General features: G+C 39.8%; 1 protein-coding gene across 1 annotated transcript in view; it reads left to right on the top strand.

The window, feature by feature from the left end:
* LOC141902911 (uncharacterized) overlaps nt 1-19,927 on the top strand; it is a 31,502-nt gene that overhangs the window by 8,895 nt on the left and 2,680 nt on the right. The window contains exons 3-13 of the mRNA XM_074790853.1: nt 4,843-4,951; nt 6,641-6,728; nt 10,211-10,298; nt 11,513-11,619; nt 12,023-12,185; nt 14,983-15,125; nt 15,483-15,645; nt 16,050-16,385; nt 16,672-16,772; nt 18,617-18,724; nt 19,378-19,540. Of these exons, the coding sequence (XP_074646954.1) occupies nt 4,843-4,951; nt 6,641-6,728; nt 10,211-10,298; nt 11,513-11,619; nt 12,023-12,185; nt 14,983-15,125; nt 15,483-15,645; nt 16,050-16,385; nt 16,672-16,772; nt 18,617-18,724; nt 19,378-19,540 (1,569 nt within the window). The remainder of the gene's footprint in view (nt 1-4,842; nt 4,952-6,640; nt 6,729-10,210; nt 10,299-11,512; nt 11,620-12,022; nt 12,186-14,982; nt 15,126-15,482; nt 15,646-16,049; nt 16,386-16,671; nt 16,773-18,616; nt 18,725-19,377; nt 19,541-19,927) is intronic.

Genomic DNA, 19,927 nt, shown 5'->3' with positions numbered 1-19,927 from the left:
AAGAACCTAGCTAAAGATTCCAACTTTTGGCATGGGGTATGGTACCATACTTCGCACCGTTGACCTGTGATACTGGGGTGGTATATCTGAGTTAGTTGTGGCGTGAGCCAACGCCAGGGATGGTACCTACACAAGCCACAGAGTTCACCTTTAGGCTCACTGTGGTTGTAATGAATGTTTAGTGATTCAACACGCCCCTCTGATCGTCCTCGGTAATGGTTTATTTTGTTGTATGTGCGACCGATAAGACTGTGATCAATTGTTATAAATTACAGTAGATCTATGTTTAGCCTGTTAACTGTAGTCTCGCGGGTGATACATTCAATCTACTTTCTTCCTGTCTCCATCGCTGCTGCTTTGTAATTGTTAGCGAGGACGTGACGTTTTCAGCCGTCAACCGTTTTATAACACGACACAAAGCAGCCCCTCTCTCTCCTCTTTACCCTCCTGATAATCCATCGATTTGAAATTTCTTGAAAATTGTCTCTTATTAAGAACTGACAATTTAACTGCGGTACTTGATCGATGAAGGAAGGTTGTATCAGTGAGTAGTGCCACATCAAGACAGACAAACTCCTAACTTTGAGATGTCAAAACTTTTCCAGTCTGAAGATTCGTGATATTATCTGCACTTGTTGCCACAGTTGTTATGACAGACGCGGCAAAAATATGTCGAATTAAATCTCATTCTTTGTATCGCGTAAACTACAAAAAATTCAGCGTGTTTGATCTTCCATTAGACGACAGCGCGGTGATATTCCGCCTGTAGTCATTACGTGAATAAAGAGTATTATAGCTGCTCCCCCTACCCTCCTCCCCCCGCTCCCCGCTCCGACTGCTTAGAAAAATTCCATCAGAAGATTAAGAGCGGAAATAAATGATGATTGTATTTGATTTTGCCGTTTGGCCCCCGTTAGCGTCAGTCGTGACCTTCTCATTGAATCGCACAATGTTTTTCATGTTGGCTGCGGCAGTTCTTCTGACGTCTATTCATTCTTTCACTTGTCTTCGCGTGGAATTGATAACTCCTGCTGCTCACGAGTTGCGTCGTGTGGAGCCCCTCGAGTAATAAACCCAACCACGACGACGACGATGAGGACAACAAGGAGAAGGAGGATAATGTACATTAGAGCCATCATTCTCTTCATCTTCATCTCTCGACAAAAATGTGTTAAATGTCGAGATATTTCATCGTGAAATTAATCTATTGTTGATGTGTGGGTCTCGTAGGTGTTGTAGAGTGTAAAACCTTCGCGCCGACGGGTATGGTGGGTTTGTAAGGGACACTAAAGCATCGGATCAAACAATGAAATTAATAAGAGAGATAATCATCGCTATTTCAAGTTCAGAAACCCCGGGATCCGCGCAAATTTACATATTTGGGAGTGAATTTGAAAATGAACTAATTAATTCAACTTAAAGCAACTTTCGGATCTGGGCCCAGTTTCACGAAAAAGTTTAAGCCTAAAACGGTTAAGTTTAAATTGTTGTCCTCATTGAAAACATGAAGTAACCAATGGCAATTACACCAAAAATTTGAGATTAACTCTTCCGTGAAACTGGGCCCTGAGCTTTTTTCGGATCGAATTCAGCCGAATAAATTTCGGGATTTTTGAGTTATGATAAATGTTCTCGAGGCCGTTCTGTAATTAAAGACAATGATGCGTGAAACAGAATTCAGATTTATATCGATCGTTATGATACGTATTAACACGGTCTGTTAGGTTTATGGATTATACACTGTTAACTCACGTCTGAATGCTATTAGTAATAGTTTCATTGTCTTCAAGTTTGTCTATTTATAGAATTGTTGATATTGACAACTCGCGCTGACTGCTCGCTGACAGCTCGCCGCTCACCACTATCTCCTACTCAAACGCTCATTTCGTCCACTAACATTCGTTGAATTATCCTCAAGAGTTTTTCATAGAGATATTTTCGAGAGAGAACGTCCATTTTAGGAGACGACTCGACTAGACAGGTTTTCAGTAGTGGCTGGAGCGTAGAAACTTTTACAAAACCAACCAGAAAAAAGGCATAAATAGAAAATCTCGGATTTATAAAGTTGAAATCAATTCAATTTACTCTTCTTTTCTCTTCTCCGCCCTGATCCTCCTCTTCTTTCTTTACTCTCACCATCACTCTCTTTTCTTTCCCCTCTCTCCCGTTCTCTCAAACCATAATCGTCCGCGAAGATATAATCACGATCCACGTCTCTGCGGTCATAAAACAAAAATGAAGTGCGTTTTCAATTCTATGGTATGTGATATATGTTTGTTAACCGCGACCGATGAATAACATCACAGCCAACAGTCATAAAAATAACTACTTCTTTACATAAAAACGAGCTTCAGGGCTATACGTGCTGATTCGTGGTCACTTCTGATCTCCGAGTCAAAATTGGCTTAACTACCAGAGTCGGACGATAGTTGTGTAGGGGAGAAAGTTGATTAGATCGTGACTACAGATTATGATGAGGAGAGACGAGAGAAAGCAATAGACGTCATTGATCAATCTATTAATGAATGACTCGGTGACAGTGTGCGGCGTCCATCAGGCGCAATAGATTCTACTTTATTATTTCTTTCCATTTTCTCATCTTATAACGCTTTATATAAATGTTTTTTTATACGGTGAAGATGAAGTTCTCTGCGACCTCTCTATCTCTCAGTCTCTGCGACCTCTCTATCTCTCAGTCTCTGCGACCTCTCTATCTCTCAGTCTCTGCGACCTCTCTATCTCTCAGTCTCTGCGACCTCTCTATCTCTCAGTCTCTGCGACCTCTCTATCTCTCAGTCTCTGCGACCTCTCTGTCTCTCAGTTTCTGCGACCTCTCTATCTCTCAGTTTCTGCGACCTCTCTATCTCTCAGTCTCTGCGACCTCTCTATCTCTCAGTCTCTGCGACCTCTCTATCTCTCAGTTTCTGCGACCTCTCTATCTCTCAGTTTCTGCGACCTCTCTATCTCTCAGTCTCTGCGACCTCTCTATCTCTCAGTCTCTGCGACCTCTCTATCTCTCAGTCTCTGCGACCTCTCTATCTCTCAGTTTCTGCGACCTCTCTGTCTCTCAGTCTCTGCGACCTCTCTATCTCTCAGTCTCTGCGACCTCTCTATCTCTCAGTCTCTGCGATCTCTCTATCTCTCAGTCTCTGCGACCTCTCTATCTCTCAGTTTCTGCGACCTCTCTGTCTCTCAGTCTCTGCGACCTCTCTATCTCTCAGTCTCTGCGACCTCTCTATCTCTCAGTCTCTGCGACCTCTCTATCTCTCAGTTTCTGCGACCTCTCTATCTCTCAGTCTCTGCGACCTCTCTATCTCTCAGTCTCTGCGACCTCTCTATCTCTCAGTCTCTGCGACCTCTCTATCTCTCAGTCTGTGTCACCTCTCTATCTCTTCGCATGCACAAATTGCACGATGAAATTATATTTGCAAGAATCAGAATCCAATTTCGAATTTATGTCTCTCACTCTCTCTTGCTCTCTCTCCTCTCTTTATCTTGCTCTCTCTCTCCTCTCTCTAACTAAATCTCTTACTCGTAGAATTCAGATTCCCCAAAACTGGGCTACAGGTCATCTAAAGAGTTAAAACTATCTCGTTGAATATGTAAGCCACCAGGGGGCGATGTAAACGGTGATTATGATGATGAATATACCACATGCACACTACCCACTAACGATTACTGTCTGTCACAACAGATACGTCTGAAACCACTGAGTTTATCCGCAGACCGTTAATGAGGCCATCAAATCAACCGCCTGACATTGATGACATCATTATCTGTGACCGGGGAGAGATCTGTTGGAATTCTGTTCCCTACAGGTGTTTTATCACTGTTCACTGCGACAATCACTATACAGCAAGTAACCATTCTCGTCAGGTTTCCCTCAACCCATTTAGTGTCACTCAGGGCATTAGTATGAACAGGTTCTCCTCAACCTACAGAAAGGCCAGAGAAGAACCCCTGACGAATAAACTCTGCCATCACTGGGATTCAAACCCATGAATCTGTATTGACGAGAGACCGTTGAATGATGGTTTGAACCTCTAAGCCGGTCAGAGTTGATAAACCTAACCCTGTAGATACGTAAATTCCAGTAGAAGGTCATCTCTACTAGAAACGAACTAACGGAAGATTTAAGAGACAGTCTTATACATGTGATACATCAATAACTGTGGCTATCTCTGCGTGAAGTATCCTGGTGATATATCATACTAAAACCTATAGATTTAATGTTCATTTTATATGAATGCACCGGATCTGAAATCAGATTTCACTATTTGTGTTCGTCATCTCGTGATGGATTCATGAATTAATAGATAGAATCATTTAAACAGTCAGAGAGGTGTTTATAATGCAGCTACGTGGAGCATAGGTGCCTAGTGGTTAGGAAATTGACATTTTGAAATGATGTCATTATCCTCGTCCCTGGAGAGATGACATTTCTCTCCTCCTCTGCTTACTGTTACTATTTTCAGGTGTTTTACGCTCGCGACAAAAGTTGATGACATTTTGAATTTCATGAATTTCTAAACCTTATGAAATATGCAGAAATTTCTGCTGATTTTATGTCGCGTATGTGTCACTGTATGAGCGTATTCTAGAAACATAGAATACCGGTAATTGAAATTGGTGTAGGCCTAAGTCTTCGTCTGACATGACAAGGTTAAAAGAATAGGTTCTAGTGACGATAGTGCAAAACATGTCACATTTTTAGACTTTTTTTACCTTGAATACATATTTCAGGTGTATATAGTAATAAAGTGATATATAGCATATCAAATGAGTTGTTGTAGATTCTAATATTTCAGTAATTTCTAACTGTATTGTTTTATCTGATTTCAGGTGGTTATCATCCTGTGAAAATCGGTGCTTTATTCAACAATCGCTACCATGTAGTGAGAAAACTAGGCTGGGGACATTTTTCGACAGTTTGGCTGTGCTGGGATCTACAGTAAGTCTCTTCCTGACTTTCAGTACAAAGTTACTGTTTTATCTAACAAGAAATAATGATTTGATTCGTTTGACCAGTCCGTAAACGTATAAGATGTTACTGAGGATCTTAATGTTGATTACTGATCGATTTGAACATTTTCTTTCCTATTTCAACTGTAACAATTTCAACTTCAGTTTTCAGGGTTTGACGTATATACATCAATCTGTTTCTTGGTCGTGTGAAGATTACCTTTCTAAATCTCATTCGTTTCGAAATCGAGATCTCGCCCCATTGTACAAGTTTGTACGAGTTCTTGGTCAAATTGAAAGCGTTTTCGACCTATAAATATCGCTTGGACGAAGACTGCAATTTGTCGTTCTGTAATATGACACAACCTCCTCGTCCTCTTTGCCTCTCTTCGCCTCTCCTCGCCTCTCCTCGCCTCTCCTCACCTCTCCCCACCGTTACGCGCAGAAAACAACACAAAGTGTCCTCAAAACGTGAAAGCATAGAACTGTGTAAATCCCCTATTGACTTACATATATATCCTGTCACATACTGTGACATTTCAATTACAGTCTGTTCTACCGCTGTGTACGCTTACATCATACTATTGAATTGATCACACAAGCTGCATTCATTCTATGCCTAGTTAGTTCGTGCTCCTTTTGGTCCGGACCGGACTAACTTAGAATGGACCATAGTGATTGACTAGTCATGCTCACAGAAATGGTTATAGATCATGAAATTGGAGTTCAAAATATAGAGGGCGCATTTCTTGGTTTAATTCGCTATTTGAAAATTTGGCTGCAGTTCAGCTACCAATCGTCCATCCATCTTGACCTAGTGGCGTGCAAGACTGATTGGGATATAAATAGACATAGCCAGACTGTTACTGCTGGCATGATAAACCATTTTCTGAATTCACCCAGTGACGCTCTGCGGCTTAGTGAGGCTTACCCCATTTGTTACCAGACTTCATCCAGACAGTAATAACCTGTCAAATGTTTTAGTCAGAATATGTTTCTTATTATTCGGGATCCAATTTAGTGAGATGCTTGATGTAATGTTTACTCATAACCAAGACTTAGGAACTGGTTTCTCAGTTTATGTACCTGAAAATGTACTATTTTTATTGTGATGACAGTTGGCCGATACTGTCTTTGGGTTAGAATTTTACGTTTGTTGAATAATCAATCACTTGAAAATGTGTGATACCCAAAACTAACATTTGATTGAAATTTGATACAAATATCCCCTACCACCGACCGCCCACATGCCCTATCGCCCACATCCCATACCGCCCACATGCTCTACCGCCCACATCCCCCTCCCCCCAGTGAGCAGTAAAATATATCAGTATAAAATATATCAATGCTCTGGGTTATTTCTATCACACAAACTGCAATTGATTTATCATTACACGAAACGCCATCGGATAAAGACAGCAATAATTTCAAATATACGACTAGAGACTTTGATGTTTCTCGATCATGAAGGATGAGAGAGGAAGAGAGAGGGAGATAAAGAGTGACGGAGAGAGTGAATTAAATCATGTGTATTCAAAATCATACTGTAGATGACAGATGTAATGATAGAAGTTGCGCTCGGAGGTTTCATTTCTCGTTCATATAGAGATAAATGTCGGTGCTTTTCGGTATTTCTTTGCGTAAATTTAACATGTATAAAAATCTGTGTATTTTTCAGAGCCAAGCGTTTTGTTGCGTTGAAAGTCGTGAAGAGCGCTCAACATTACACAGAAACAGCTCTTGACGAAATCAAATTACTCAAATGTGTACGTATCATACAGTATTGTAATCCGTCTGGTAGTGTGTGTAATCCTCGTGTAATCCTCGTGTAATCCTAGTGATTCCCGCACGCTTTCATTTCACTGATGCTGATACATTGTACTGTAAATATCTAATTTCCACTAGTGCCACTCCCTGAATCATCATTGTTTCTTTTTAAATTGCTAGTCCCAGTCAGAAACTTGTCCTGGTTGCAATTTAACAGTATCAAACGCCCTTATTGAATCAAATAAATAGTTATGAATTGCCAAGTTTTTTACAGTACGAGTCAAATGCTCGACTTTGATACTCAGTCGTTAAAACTGGGCCTTTATTGAATCAAATGCCTTTCAATTGCCGAGTGTTTTTAAATCTGAATCAAAAGCCTTTTTCAAGCCATAGTTATTGAATCAAATACATTTTTGAAGTCATGGTTATTGAATTAAATGCCTTTTTAAAGTGATAGTTATTGAATCAATCCCTACATATAACTTTGATAGCTAGCCAGTCTATAAAACTGGGACCAGGTTGAGGATTTATCCCTAGGGATAACTTAGATACCCAGTCTATAAAACTGGGACCAGGTTGAGGATTTATCCCTAGGGATAACTTAGATACCCAGTCTATAAAACTGGGACCAGGTTGAGGATTTATCCCTAGGGATAACTTAGATACCCAGTCTATAAAACTGGGACCAGGTTGAGGATTTATCCCTAGGGATAACTTAGATACCCAGTCTATAAAACTGGGACCAGGTTGAGGATTTATCCCTAGGGATAACTTAGATACCCAGTCTATAAAACTGGGACCAGGCTGAGGATTTATCCCTAGAGATGGCTTTAATACCCAGTCTATAAAACTGGTTGAGGATTTATCTTTAGTCTTTAGATATAACTTAGATACCCAGTTTATAAGACTGGACCTAGGGTAATGAAGCGATAATAAGATAAAGGGCAATACTTCTTATCTTGATGTGACAAAATATTTACACGTGTGAAATCAGATATAAGCAAAACGTCTATTTCTATAATCAAACAGCAGTCGATTTCTGAGAAGTCTTTTCACTGCCACTGTTAACGAGTTATTCTCAGAATAAGCGACACCCTTCAGTATCGCAGCTCAGTAGTTTACACAATATAGAACGAATGCTTATTTCGAGATATCGTATAGAGATATCGCTATCTCGAAGGCTGGGAGACTGAGAAAGAGACACTCATAAACTATTCATTAATCACTTCACTTGTCATTGATTGGTATTTACAGTGTATTTGTTGAGTAAGAGAAGTAAGGTGGGGGGGAGGGGGGTAAGAGAGACGTTAGGGGTAAGATAGTGAATTAGAGGGGGTATGTTTTCATCATATTATCCAATGGTTAATGGAATTCGTTAGATACAAAGTGTGTGTGTAATACAGAGTAATGTGTAGGCTTTGTAGAAATGTAAAACATGTTGATTGAGCTTCGATCCATTTATCAATTCACTCACACTGTAAGGGGTTTAGTGTCTGAGCGATTCCAGCCATTGGTCCTACACTGGTCTCATCAATCTAGGGTTCATGTGTTTGAATCCTGGTGTAAGCAGTCAGTCAGTCTTTCACTGGTCTCTCATCAATCCAGGGTTCATGTGTTTGAATCCTGGTGGAAGCAGTCAGTCAGTCTTTCACTGGTCTCTCATCAATCCAGGGTTCATGCGTTTGAATCCTGGTGGAAGCAGTCAGTCAGTCTTTCACTGGTCTCTCATCAATCTTTGGTTCATGCGTTTGAATCATCCCGATATTATATCCTCGGTCATGTTCAGTGGGTTGAATACGAATCAGACTGGTCTGTGTCTGAGATTTCTTACAAGTAAACAACAGTAGGCTTATCTCTAGAGATACCTTAGCCTATAAAACCAGGCACAGGTTTAGGATTAATCCCGAGGGATAACTTTGATACCAGTGTATTGAATACAGTTATTACTTTGATACCCTGTCTATGAAATTGTACTGAACTGTCAATATAAATATCCACTCACACTAAACTCTTCACCGGTACTTATGTCAAAAGCAATAACTTATTATCATAAAGAACTATAATCTGCTGGTATTGAGTGAGGCTAGTAGATTCTATTTGTGTAAACCACACACAGTGATACAGTAGTGATACAGTATAACTGATCAATATAACTCGATATCGATGGTATTTCGGCAGCAGCAGCAGCAGCAGCAGCTACTGGTACCACGGCTATACTGCTGCTGGTGCGGTATATGTGAATTCTACTGGGATTTCAAATCACTGATTGAATCAAGCAGTATCGATATTCGTTCAATATTTCATGCCATTTTATCTCGAGACTCATTCCTCCTCTTGCTCCTGAAATGGATGATTCTTTAACATAATTGAGTTGTTTTTTCATGATCTGCCTTCTGAATCTCTGCAGTATCTCCCCTCACTCACCTGCAGCCTAGCTGCGCAGTTAAAGCTATGACCGGTTCTGTGTTCTATTGCCATTCCAACAACTTCTGGACTAATGTTATGATCTCAAAGACCACTTTTGAATCTGCAAATGGCTGTGGATAGGTAATTATGACTCCCGTGCATCAACAGTCCTAAATGTCCTAGAATATTCATAGGAATTGGTCTGAAATAGGCTAAGACCGATCTTAGATCATAAACCCGAGACTGTGCACCAAGTGGCTGTGTTGTTAGTAACGCTCATAAGGTTACGCTTCGTGACACTATTGATCCACTTAATGTAACTCTGAAAACCTGATTTGTGGTTCATTAGGCACAGCACCTGGTTTATCACGTTCATCAGGTTTAAGATGAAGCGAAGGTTGCGACTGTTAAAGCACTCGCGTCACTTCGGGCAACCATCGATCGGAAACACCGCAGTCATTGTTACCTCTCTTCTCTCTTTCTCCTCTCCCTCCTCTTTCACTTTCTATGCTTAAGGCATGATTTCTTTGTTCCAAAATTTGCGAGCAAACATCTTGAGAATGCCGTGCATCATTAAAGGTCGTCGCTTGCAGTTCAAATGTTCATCGGTTTCACTTCAAATACTGCGTTAAGTACCGATTCATGTCGACTACTGATTCTATAGAGAATTGTCCACTCTGATTCTTCCAGGCGGTTTTGACGTTGAAAGGAATTATCCGCTTTTACCTAATGCCGCTTATTTCGGTAAAACCTCTGATGTTCGTAAACCTCTCGTTTCAGAAACAAATGATAACTTAACGTTTATATGAAACCTGATAATCCATTCGGATTAACCAGCTGAATCTTAACGTCTTTATGAATCCTGATAATCCATTCGGATTCACTGGCCGAATCTCACTTACTGTTTGAATAGTTGAGAGCATATTCTCAATTCTACCTTTTCACTCCTAACAGTTTCCCCCTAGGATTTATGTCTGAAATCTGCTTCCAACAGAGGAAGTTTGATCAATACCTTGTTACTTGCTATTCATGTTATTTTGATTGTTTATTTTGAATGTTTTTGATGATATTTCAGGTAAGAGAAAGTGATGAAAATGATCCATATCGCGAAAAAACAGTTCAATTATTGGATGATTTCAAGATCTCAGGAGTTAATGGAACTCGTATCCTTTTATCACCACTAGAGGACGCCACTAGTGCTTCCCAAATAGCCCGATAGACCCGGAGCATCACTCAGATATCCCAACAAACAGTGTTACCGGTATTTCCATGAACCTAAAGTACTCCTGACATGTTCATATTGGCCAGCTCTAAAACCACCTGATTCTGATAACGAGGGATGAATCCCTCAATTTCTAGGGCAAGAATTCCATGTTTGCCGGGGGAAGAACTCCCAGTAAAGCAGTCACTATCGTCACCTTATGGTTCCTCGATTGCCAGGGAAGAACTCCCAGTAAAGCAGTCACTATCGTCACCTTATGGTTCCTCGATTGCCAGGGGAAGAACTCCCAGTAAAGCAGTCACTATCGTCACCTTATGGGTCCTCGATTGCTAGGGGAAGAACTCCCAGTAAAGCAGTCACTATCGCCGCCTAATGGTTCCTCGATTGCCAGGGGAAGAACTCCCAGTAAAGCAGTCACTATCGCCGCCTAATGGTTCCTAGATTGCCAGGGGAAGAACTCCCAGTAAAGCAGTCACTATCGTCACCTTATGGTTCCTCGATTGCCAGGGGAAGAACTCCCAGTAAAGCAGTCACTATCGTCACCTTATGGTTCCTCGATTGCCAGGGGAAGAACTCCCAGTAAAGCAGTCACTATCGCCGCCTAATGGTTCCTCGATTGCCAGGGGAAGAACTCCCAGTAAAGCAGTCACTATCGTCACCTTATGGTTCCTCGATTGCCAGGGGAAGAACTCCCAGTAAAGCAGTCACTATCGTCACCTTATGGTTCCTCGATTGCTAGGGGAAGAACTCCCAGTAAAGCAGTCACTATCGCCGCCTAATGGTTCCTCGATTGCCAGGGCGAGAATCTACAGTGTGACACTGTGTTATTCATAGGTAATGAGCTGTTTTATTTATCACATCACGTATTCCATCAACTTTCAGCTCACGGTAGAAAGAAATTGTGACGTTTTTTTTTTTTCAAATTGCCAATCAATAATTATTCATCTATCGTCGGTGATTAATCACTTTCAAATATTGAATGTAGAACGAACGGTGTCACCATCTCCGTGACGACTCAACAGTGGTCGTGGTGGTTGCGTGAGATATCACTATGCTACGTAATCGGTATTTTTGTCTCAAGCCGGTAATTATCTATTAACCCTCTCACTAATTGCGTTGTTTATTTCATTGTTCTTTAACCGGTTCGAAACTCAGATGTATGCATGGTGTTCGAAGTATTAGGTCCCAATTTACTGAAATTAATTATTCGATCAAATTATCAGGGTATACTTACCCAGAACGTCAAGTCAATTATCAGACAGGTACGTAGAAAGCCCCAGGTCCATACTCATGACTCAAGTCCAAGCCCCACGTCCATACTCATGACTCAAGTCCAAGCCCCACGTCCACACTCATGATTTAAGTCCAAAAGTGGATTGACTATAGAACTTAGATGGTCTTAAACTTCTCTTGAAATCTAAGTGATGACTGTACGATAACCACTCTCAAACGTGGTGAACGGATAGTAGGATAAAAACCCACTATGTACAAATAAAGGAATTTAAAATCGAGAATTTATTTCTCAAATGTAGAAAACACAATGTTTCGATCTCACACTAAAGATCATCGACTGATGACTGTTCAGCTGTTGTATCTATCGACCCCAGTATACACTGGATTTACTATAACGCGTGTTGATTGACAGTTTGAATTGTAATATTTCAGGTACTCGAAGGTTTGGATTACCTTCATCGGAAATGTAAAATAATTCACACCGATATCAAACCGGAGAATATTCTGTTGTGCGTTGATGAGGCGCATATACGTCGCCTGGCAGCTGAGGCAGTCGAATGGCAGAAATTAGGAGTGAAATTACCAGGCTCGGCAGGTACGCAGTTTACACTCATTTTCTACTCACTCTAGTGACATACAGAAATAGAACTGTTTCCAAATATTCAGGTGAAGGTAGTTCGACTTGCAACCACCAGTGATGTGAGCGGATACAACTGATTGACTGCAATGGTTGTGTTAATAATTGGGTTTAAGAGAAAAATTTATACGACTTTAATTGATATGTAAAAGAATTTGAAGCGCGATAGATCAAATAACTACTAGTGACACCTGGTGGATCCTTGCTTGCCAGAGTAGCCTTGAATGTTCTCCATTAGCATCTTTTAGCGTATGAAACTTCACATTTTGAGCGTCGGAATCATATTCTACTCACTGAAGGGTTCACCGCCATTAGAGAGATCCTTATACCCACGTACCGGTATCTGACAGCCTCTCGACCTCGTGGCCTCACTGTTAGTTCGATGGTTGAGATATTTTTCCCACTGCCATCAGAAAAATTATTTTACAACGTTGCCCACGGATGATGAAAAGCTGGTGGTATCGCCGCGTGAGGTAGCTATGACATATCTCTAGTCTCACTGATGATATAAATATTGTCAAAGCTGATCAGTGATGTGTAATTGTTTAGTTACCTTCAGGGTGTTTTAGGCAGAGCTGTTACCGCTAATACTGCTGCGTGCTGCCGTGTTCACTCAATAATCGTAGATCTAATTATCAATGCTCGGTGCATTACATTAAATACACAGATAAACACTCTAATTTACCATACATGTATTGCCTCAATACAGCAATACGTGTATAGTCTCAATACAGCAATACATGTATAGTCTCAATACAGCAATACGTGTATAGTCTCAATACAGCAATACATGTATTGTCTCAATACAGCAATACATGTATTGTCTCAATACAGCAAAACATGTATTGTCTTAATACAGCAATACATGTATTGTCTCAAAATAGCAATACATGTATTGTCTCAATACAGCAATACATGTATTGTCTCAATACAGCAATACATGTATTGTCTCAATACAGCAATACATGTATTGTCTCAATACAGCAATACATGTATTGTCTCAATACAGCAATACATGTATTGTCTCAATACAGCAATACATGTATTGTCTCAATACAGCAATACATGTATTGTCTCAATACAGCAATACATGTATTGTCTCAATACAGCAATACCTGTATTGTCTCAATACAGCAATACATGTATTGCTTCAATACAGAAATACATGTATTTTATGAATACAGCAATGAATACAGCATATGTATATTCATATATTGTTGAGGGGACAGTCCCTGATTAGTAGGTGGTCAGTACCTGAAATAGGGTTCCTATCTCTGTAACTTTGCTCTTGCCATCAAAAAAGAAAAGGACTCATTTACGCAGATTCAATGAGTCATAACCTGTAACTGTAGATTTACACACACACTACTCGCTCAACTGAACTATAAAAACATTGAAGACTCTTCAAACATGAAGCAGTTATTGACTTTACGCTGTTTTCACTGCGCGCTAATTGTTTTCCACTTGATTCTTTATTGCCATTAAACGTCGAATCGAGAGATGTTTTGTCGAGATTTCGATTACGGATAGAATCACGACGCGGTTTTTCATCGTAGGAATTATCATTTTCTTCTCGCCGCGACGGCAAATTATTTCCGATAGATTTTGCGAGCGGTTTCCTGTGTGTGAAATACTGACAGTCATCGTGCTGAGACAGTCGTCGTCTGTCTGTGATTCTCTGCCTTAAGCATAGTTTGAATCAGTTACGCACAATTGTAAGACTTAGATCTAAGATCTTAAAGCTCATTTCGGTTGTGTAGCTTAGACCAGTCTGAGCGATGCGCTGTTGTTCTAGAATTTACTTCATTCCTTCGATTTGTATAGTTTTCATACAATATCAGCGAATAGTTCCTTAAATTCTGCTCAAAATGTCAAATTTCTTACTGCTGACTGACTACTAGCGCACCTGGTGGATCCTCAATTGCCAGTGGAGGAACCTTCAACTATCGCAGTAGCATTGTCAGCTCATTAAGATTATGGAAGGGAAAAAGAATTTGAAAATCCATATGTTTCAGTGAGACAAAAGCATTGAGGTCATTAGAAGTGGTCGTCATCATTAAATTGATGATGATTTTCTGAAGTTGGACTCGTTTGAGAGTAGAATGGTTGTCAGTAGATGTTTTTCTCGTGTAATGTATAAAAGGTAGAAGGATTGAGAGGATTGGAGGTTATCTCTATCGATGCATGGTGTGAATGGTAATATCTCTCTCAATGTCAGATTCAATCAGCCTACTCTCTCTCCAGCCCGGGCACACACAGACACATACTGTTTTTATTGATTTGTATGGTAATGTTATGAGTTACAGGTGCTAATGGTCGTAGATAGATACACCGTGTGTATGTCATAACCACTCATCACATAAAAACCAAATATTCATATTTCCTCTACTTGGTATGAATAGATGATTGGGATCTAAGTTCTCGGTTAGTTCAGGGTCTGAGGTGTCAGGGACTTAAGTCAAGAATTTTTAGATAAAGAATTCATGGTCGGGGTTAGTGGTTAAAACCCTTACATTACAGCACTTATTGTCCATAGTATCGGGACCTCAAACTCTGAACTGGTTTTATAGCCATGAATTAAAATCTACTTTGCAAGAGTTAAAACTATTTCACTTTGAACGAGTTCAATTTTCAATCATTGCTAAGACTCCGCATTGAGATAGTTATTGTTTGAACTATTTCTGAAAGCTGATATATAACTGAAATGTTTGTGAGAGTTGTTACTGAGTGGTATTTGTGGTTGATATCGTTGTAGTGAGCACTGCTCCGAAGGAGAAGCCCGTCGACGCCGGGAAAATGTCGAAAAACAAAAAGAAAAAACTAAAAAAGAAATTAAAACGACAACAAGAATTACTGGAAAAACAGATGCAGCAGTTAGAAGAATTAGAATCTGAGAAGGTCGGTTCATATGTCTTATTACCATTTTTCTGAACTCAAGGGGTCCTAAATGGCCCACCCCCCTTCTCTTTGCCAAGATAACATTTTGGCAACCTGACTAAAGAATCTGAACATACAGTGGAAAATTATTGTCGGTCATCTGGTCCTCGAATTTCAGAAAATGATCAATTTTTTCAAGATTTTCTAACTAAAGGACTTCGGGTCTACAGCACCCACAATCGTGTATACAGTCTGTGTATTTCGGATTTTTGGGCCCTTATTTAAGATTTCTGGATCCGCCCCCGGAACTCCACCCTAAGCTGAAATTAAGTGGTGGGTGAAATGATTGAATGAATGATTTTTCATCATCGTTATTAGAAAGAAGAGATCACAGAATCAGTGAGCGAAGGAGCATTGAGTACGTTGAGTAACACGGCTGCTGCTGAAATGAAAGAAAACGGTGAAATGATGAATAACTGTGATGATGTCGACGATGACAAGCAATCAGAAACCAGTCAACAATTTAACAATAATCCTAAAGGTTCATCATTTATAATCATTCATTAACCCTTTCAGTGCTGATTAATTAATACCCTATAGTGCGGGAGATAATTTGAAAATTCTAAAAAATTCCACCCTAGTGTGTTGAACAACGGGAATACCACTATAGTGCGTCTACACTGCGGTGCAGTGTATCGTTAGTTACTAGTATTTTACTATGTTTGACACGTGCTGCCATTTTTCAAGAGAGATAATTACTAATTACATCAATACACAGCAGTATGGTGTACTAGCAAAATCTATCACTGATTTATATACCGCACTGCCGTGTAGATGCACTGAAAGGGTTAATTCATCAAAAATGACAATGAAATGACAGTTCTAGTCCAACACATTGATATCTCAGTTCTAGTCCTAAACGATGATTCCATGAATCGTTTTCAGAATCGAACACAGACGCTTCATCGATGGAAACAACCGATTCTAAAGACACGAAAAACTCCATCGAACAGAACGACAACAATTCCAACAGTTCGTCTCCGTCTGCCGAGAAACTACTAGAGAACGGAACCACTTCGGACAACGGCGCCGAAAAGGAACTTGATGGGACCGCGACTGGGACCGACATGTGCAACGGTCATGAATCTCAAGACGACGTGAAACAAAACGATTCAAACGCTGAAATTAACAACGTCAACCCCGACGATGATCTGAATAAAGATGGCGCCACTGAGACGACGGCTACAACTCAAAATGATGAGGAAGTGGTCAGCGTTGAAGGTATGAATCATGTATCTCCTGTTTCCCCTATCCCACAGTGCCATCAGGTTCAAATCCCTGCTGAGGGTAAATCTTACCCTCACAAGGATCAGAAACTAAACATTTAGTATAAAAATCTATTCAAAAATTCTTCACTGGTTTTTACAAAAGGAATTTCAAATAAATCTTATTGTCAATGAGCAAAATTCTAAAATTAGGTTCAGAATCAGCTGAAATTGCTCTTATTTTCTCTGAAACTTCTCTCGGGGTTTGAGCTTATCATTGAAATCGTATTTTCTGGTTTCAGATGAAAAAAGTGCTTACGAAAACAACACGAAGAAAGATCCAACAAAAGAAGTGTTTGATATTCCAGTTAAAATCGCTGATTTGGGAAACGCTTGTTGGACCGTAAGTACTCCACGATCCAGATCTACATTTCAGGCTGCAAATACGTAATTCAGGAGATTACGGGCTGTAGACTGATAACCGGATCCACTTCCACGCTTATTGTCTCAATCTGTAGAGTTAAAACGACAGAAATAAACTGATTTAACGTGGCTTAGGTTCCACAGTTATCCATTGTACTTGACCCTTCACAGTTAGATTAGTTCATTTTAGAAATCTTAACCCTCACAGTTGAATCTCAACTCACAACTGACTCTAATACATCGACTCCGAGGTCGACATAACTCCGGAAACTTTAAATTGACAATTAAGTCCTATGTTGATCAGGTGTGAGCTCGTCGCGCCTTTCGTTAAGATGCGGTAATTATAAACTCGCTAATTAGCGTCGTCGACGTCAAAACCTAATGAACTTCAAACCTTCAGGGAATACCAGACAGACTGTAACTGATGTTACTATTAGCTTTAATAAGCAGCTGAAGAGAATCTCTATAGAAATATCCCTCAACATTTTATCATTGATTATTCTCCTCTCATTTCGCAAAGAGGGCACTGACCTGAAAATTTGAGGAATCAGAAAAATCTAGAAAAACTCTGCGAATTTGGATAATGCTACTGACCACATGTTTCTTTATCAATACGTGATTCAAGAAAAAATGAATGAATTCTAATATTTTAAACCTAGAAATTTCTCTCATTCACTCAGGGAATTTCGTGTAATAACATGGAGAAATCAGGGAAAGCTCAGGGAATTTGTAAATTGGCTGAAAGAGGCCACTCACTCCCCAATACCCCCGGAAATCTCACACACTGTGATAATACTATTCGAGTCGTCGAAGCGAAGAGAAACAATAATAGACGATGTATTTTACCGTTTTTGATAAGCTGTTTTATGATTGTGAGAAGGTGTTTTTTTGAATGATTGATGTATTTCTGATGCGTAGTTCTTTCATCGGTATATGGCTGATTTAACCTGTGACCGCCCTCTCCTCTATCCTCTGTACGGCTTGTTTCGATGATCGATGGTTCCATGATTATTCGTGTTAAATGTAATTCACAGTCAGTCAATGTGAAATGATATATTATTGCTGTCTGAGAAGAGTTCAGGTTAGAGGCTGAGAGTAAGAGGGAGTGAGAGGTTAAGATAGAGGTGAGAGGGAGTGAGAGGTGGAGGGAGTGAGAGGTTAGGAGAGGTGAGAGGGCGTGAGAGGTTAGGAGAGAGGTGAGAGGTTAGGAGAGATGTGAGAGGTTAGGAGAGAGGTGAGAGGGAGGTGGAGGAATAGAGGGAGTAAAGGGAGGGGTGAGACAGGGACAGTTGAGAAGGAAGTTGAGGGAGAAAAGAGAGAGGTTTCTAAAGGTAAAAGGGAGAGTGCTTTGAATGAAGGAGGAAAGGGCGAGAGATAGATGGGAATAAAGGGATGGAGAGTTAGAGTAGAGAGTAGAGGCAGAGGCAGATAGAGTGGGGTTGTATCGAGTGGGTGACTCGGCGTAGTGCTGTCATCTATCATTAGACGATGAATCCAGTGTTGTATGTTTGATGCGTACAGACATAGTTTATCTATTGATTAACATCAATGAAAATGGCCGCTTGAAACGAGATCCTTGTTTGGACATGTTGATGGATAGTCACTAATAGTAGTACGATGTACACGATATATCGGTACTCTGATTGCGTAACTGTGATTGTCTTAGATATCCATCCATAAATCAGAGTTAAGCCTTGAATTCGCGGGACCCAATTTCGCAGTATCAAAAATTTGTGCCTCAATAAATCCATTTTCTAACTTAATTCTCTAATGTTTTTAGCAGGTTCCGTAGTATTAACTATTTGTTTGTATTTTTTTTTTTAGTATCATCATTTCACCGAAGATATACAGACTCGACAATATCGTAGTTTAGAAGTATTAATTGGTGCGGGTTATGATTCAGCAGCCGATGTATGGAGTACTGCATGCATGGTACGTAATGATCTAACTGCCGCAGTTGAGGGTTCCTACACTGCTGGCAGTCCAGCAACTGCCATTCTTGAATTATAAGATCTTTTTAGATATTTCGAAAGCAATTTTTTTGGTGAAAATGATATATATAAGTTAAAAATCAGAATCTACAAGTTGAAAAAGAGAAATATGATCAAAAATATTTTGTATTAACATCTGGTTCTACAGTGTACGATAGCCTCAAAGTACTGTGTCTTATAATTGTTCTTGGATAAACTTAAAAGACACTTTTGGACTCTCACTTAGCAGAACCAGATATCGATTTTAATCTTTTGAATTAGTGTAGACTGTGAATTTCTGTTCTGAGGCTATTTTACTATTCAGTTCCCACAGTTAGACTTGACTTGAGTGTCAAATCCAACTGTGGAACTGCATCCGGGCAGTTGAAAGAAATAGAAAATCAGTCTAACAAACATTGAACCCTGGGGCTGGTTCCTCAGTTGAGACTTAAGTCCGAAAAAGGTCTTAAACCTTAAGATTTGTCTCAAGTTGTTAGATCGGTTATAGAACTAAGATGGTCGTAAATTGGTCTTAAGGCCCTGAATTTTAATCTGATGATCATCATCTTTGAGATTTTGTTGAAGCGTAATTTGTTTGTTTATTTGTCATTGAAGGCATTTGAATTAGCTACGGGTGACTATTTATTTGAACCTCACAATGGTGAAAACTACAACAGAGATGAAGATCATTTAGCTCATGTGATTGAATTACTCGGACCAATTCCACGTCATATCGCTCTATCCGGCAAATTTTCCAAAGAGTTCTTCAACAAAAAAGGTAAATATATAATATGAATGGCCAGTTGAAATTGAAGTCAAGCATTTTATTGTTCGGTTAAGAAACTGAAGTTTTCTCATTGAGTTTTGAAACTGGGGCCGACTTAAGTCCGAAAGTGGTCTTGAATCTTAAGACGGGTCTCAAGTTGTTTGATTGACTATAGATCTAAAACGGTCTTTGACTGGTCTTAAGTCTAAGCCGTGACTATGGAACTGGCTCCTGAAGTTTTCTCATTGAGTTTAGAAACTGAAGTTTTCTCATTGAGTTTGGAAACTGAAGTTTTCTCATTGAGTTTAGAAACTGAAGTTTTCTCATTGAGTTTGGAAACTGAAGTTTTCTCATTGAGTTTGGAAACTGAAGTTTTCTCATTGAGTTTGGAAACTGAAG

This window comes from Tubulanus polymorphus, chromosome 3, assembly GCF_964204645.1.
Source record: "Tubulanus polymorphus chromosome 3, tnTubPoly1.2, whole genome shotgun sequence".
NCBI classification, from domain to species: Eukaryota; Metazoa; Nemertea; class Palaeonemertea; order Tubulaniformes; family Tubulanidae; genus Tubulanus; species Tubulanus polymorphus.
The sequence above is the reverse complement of the archived record's forward strand: the minus strand, read 5'-3'. Positions and strand labels throughout refer to the sequence as shown.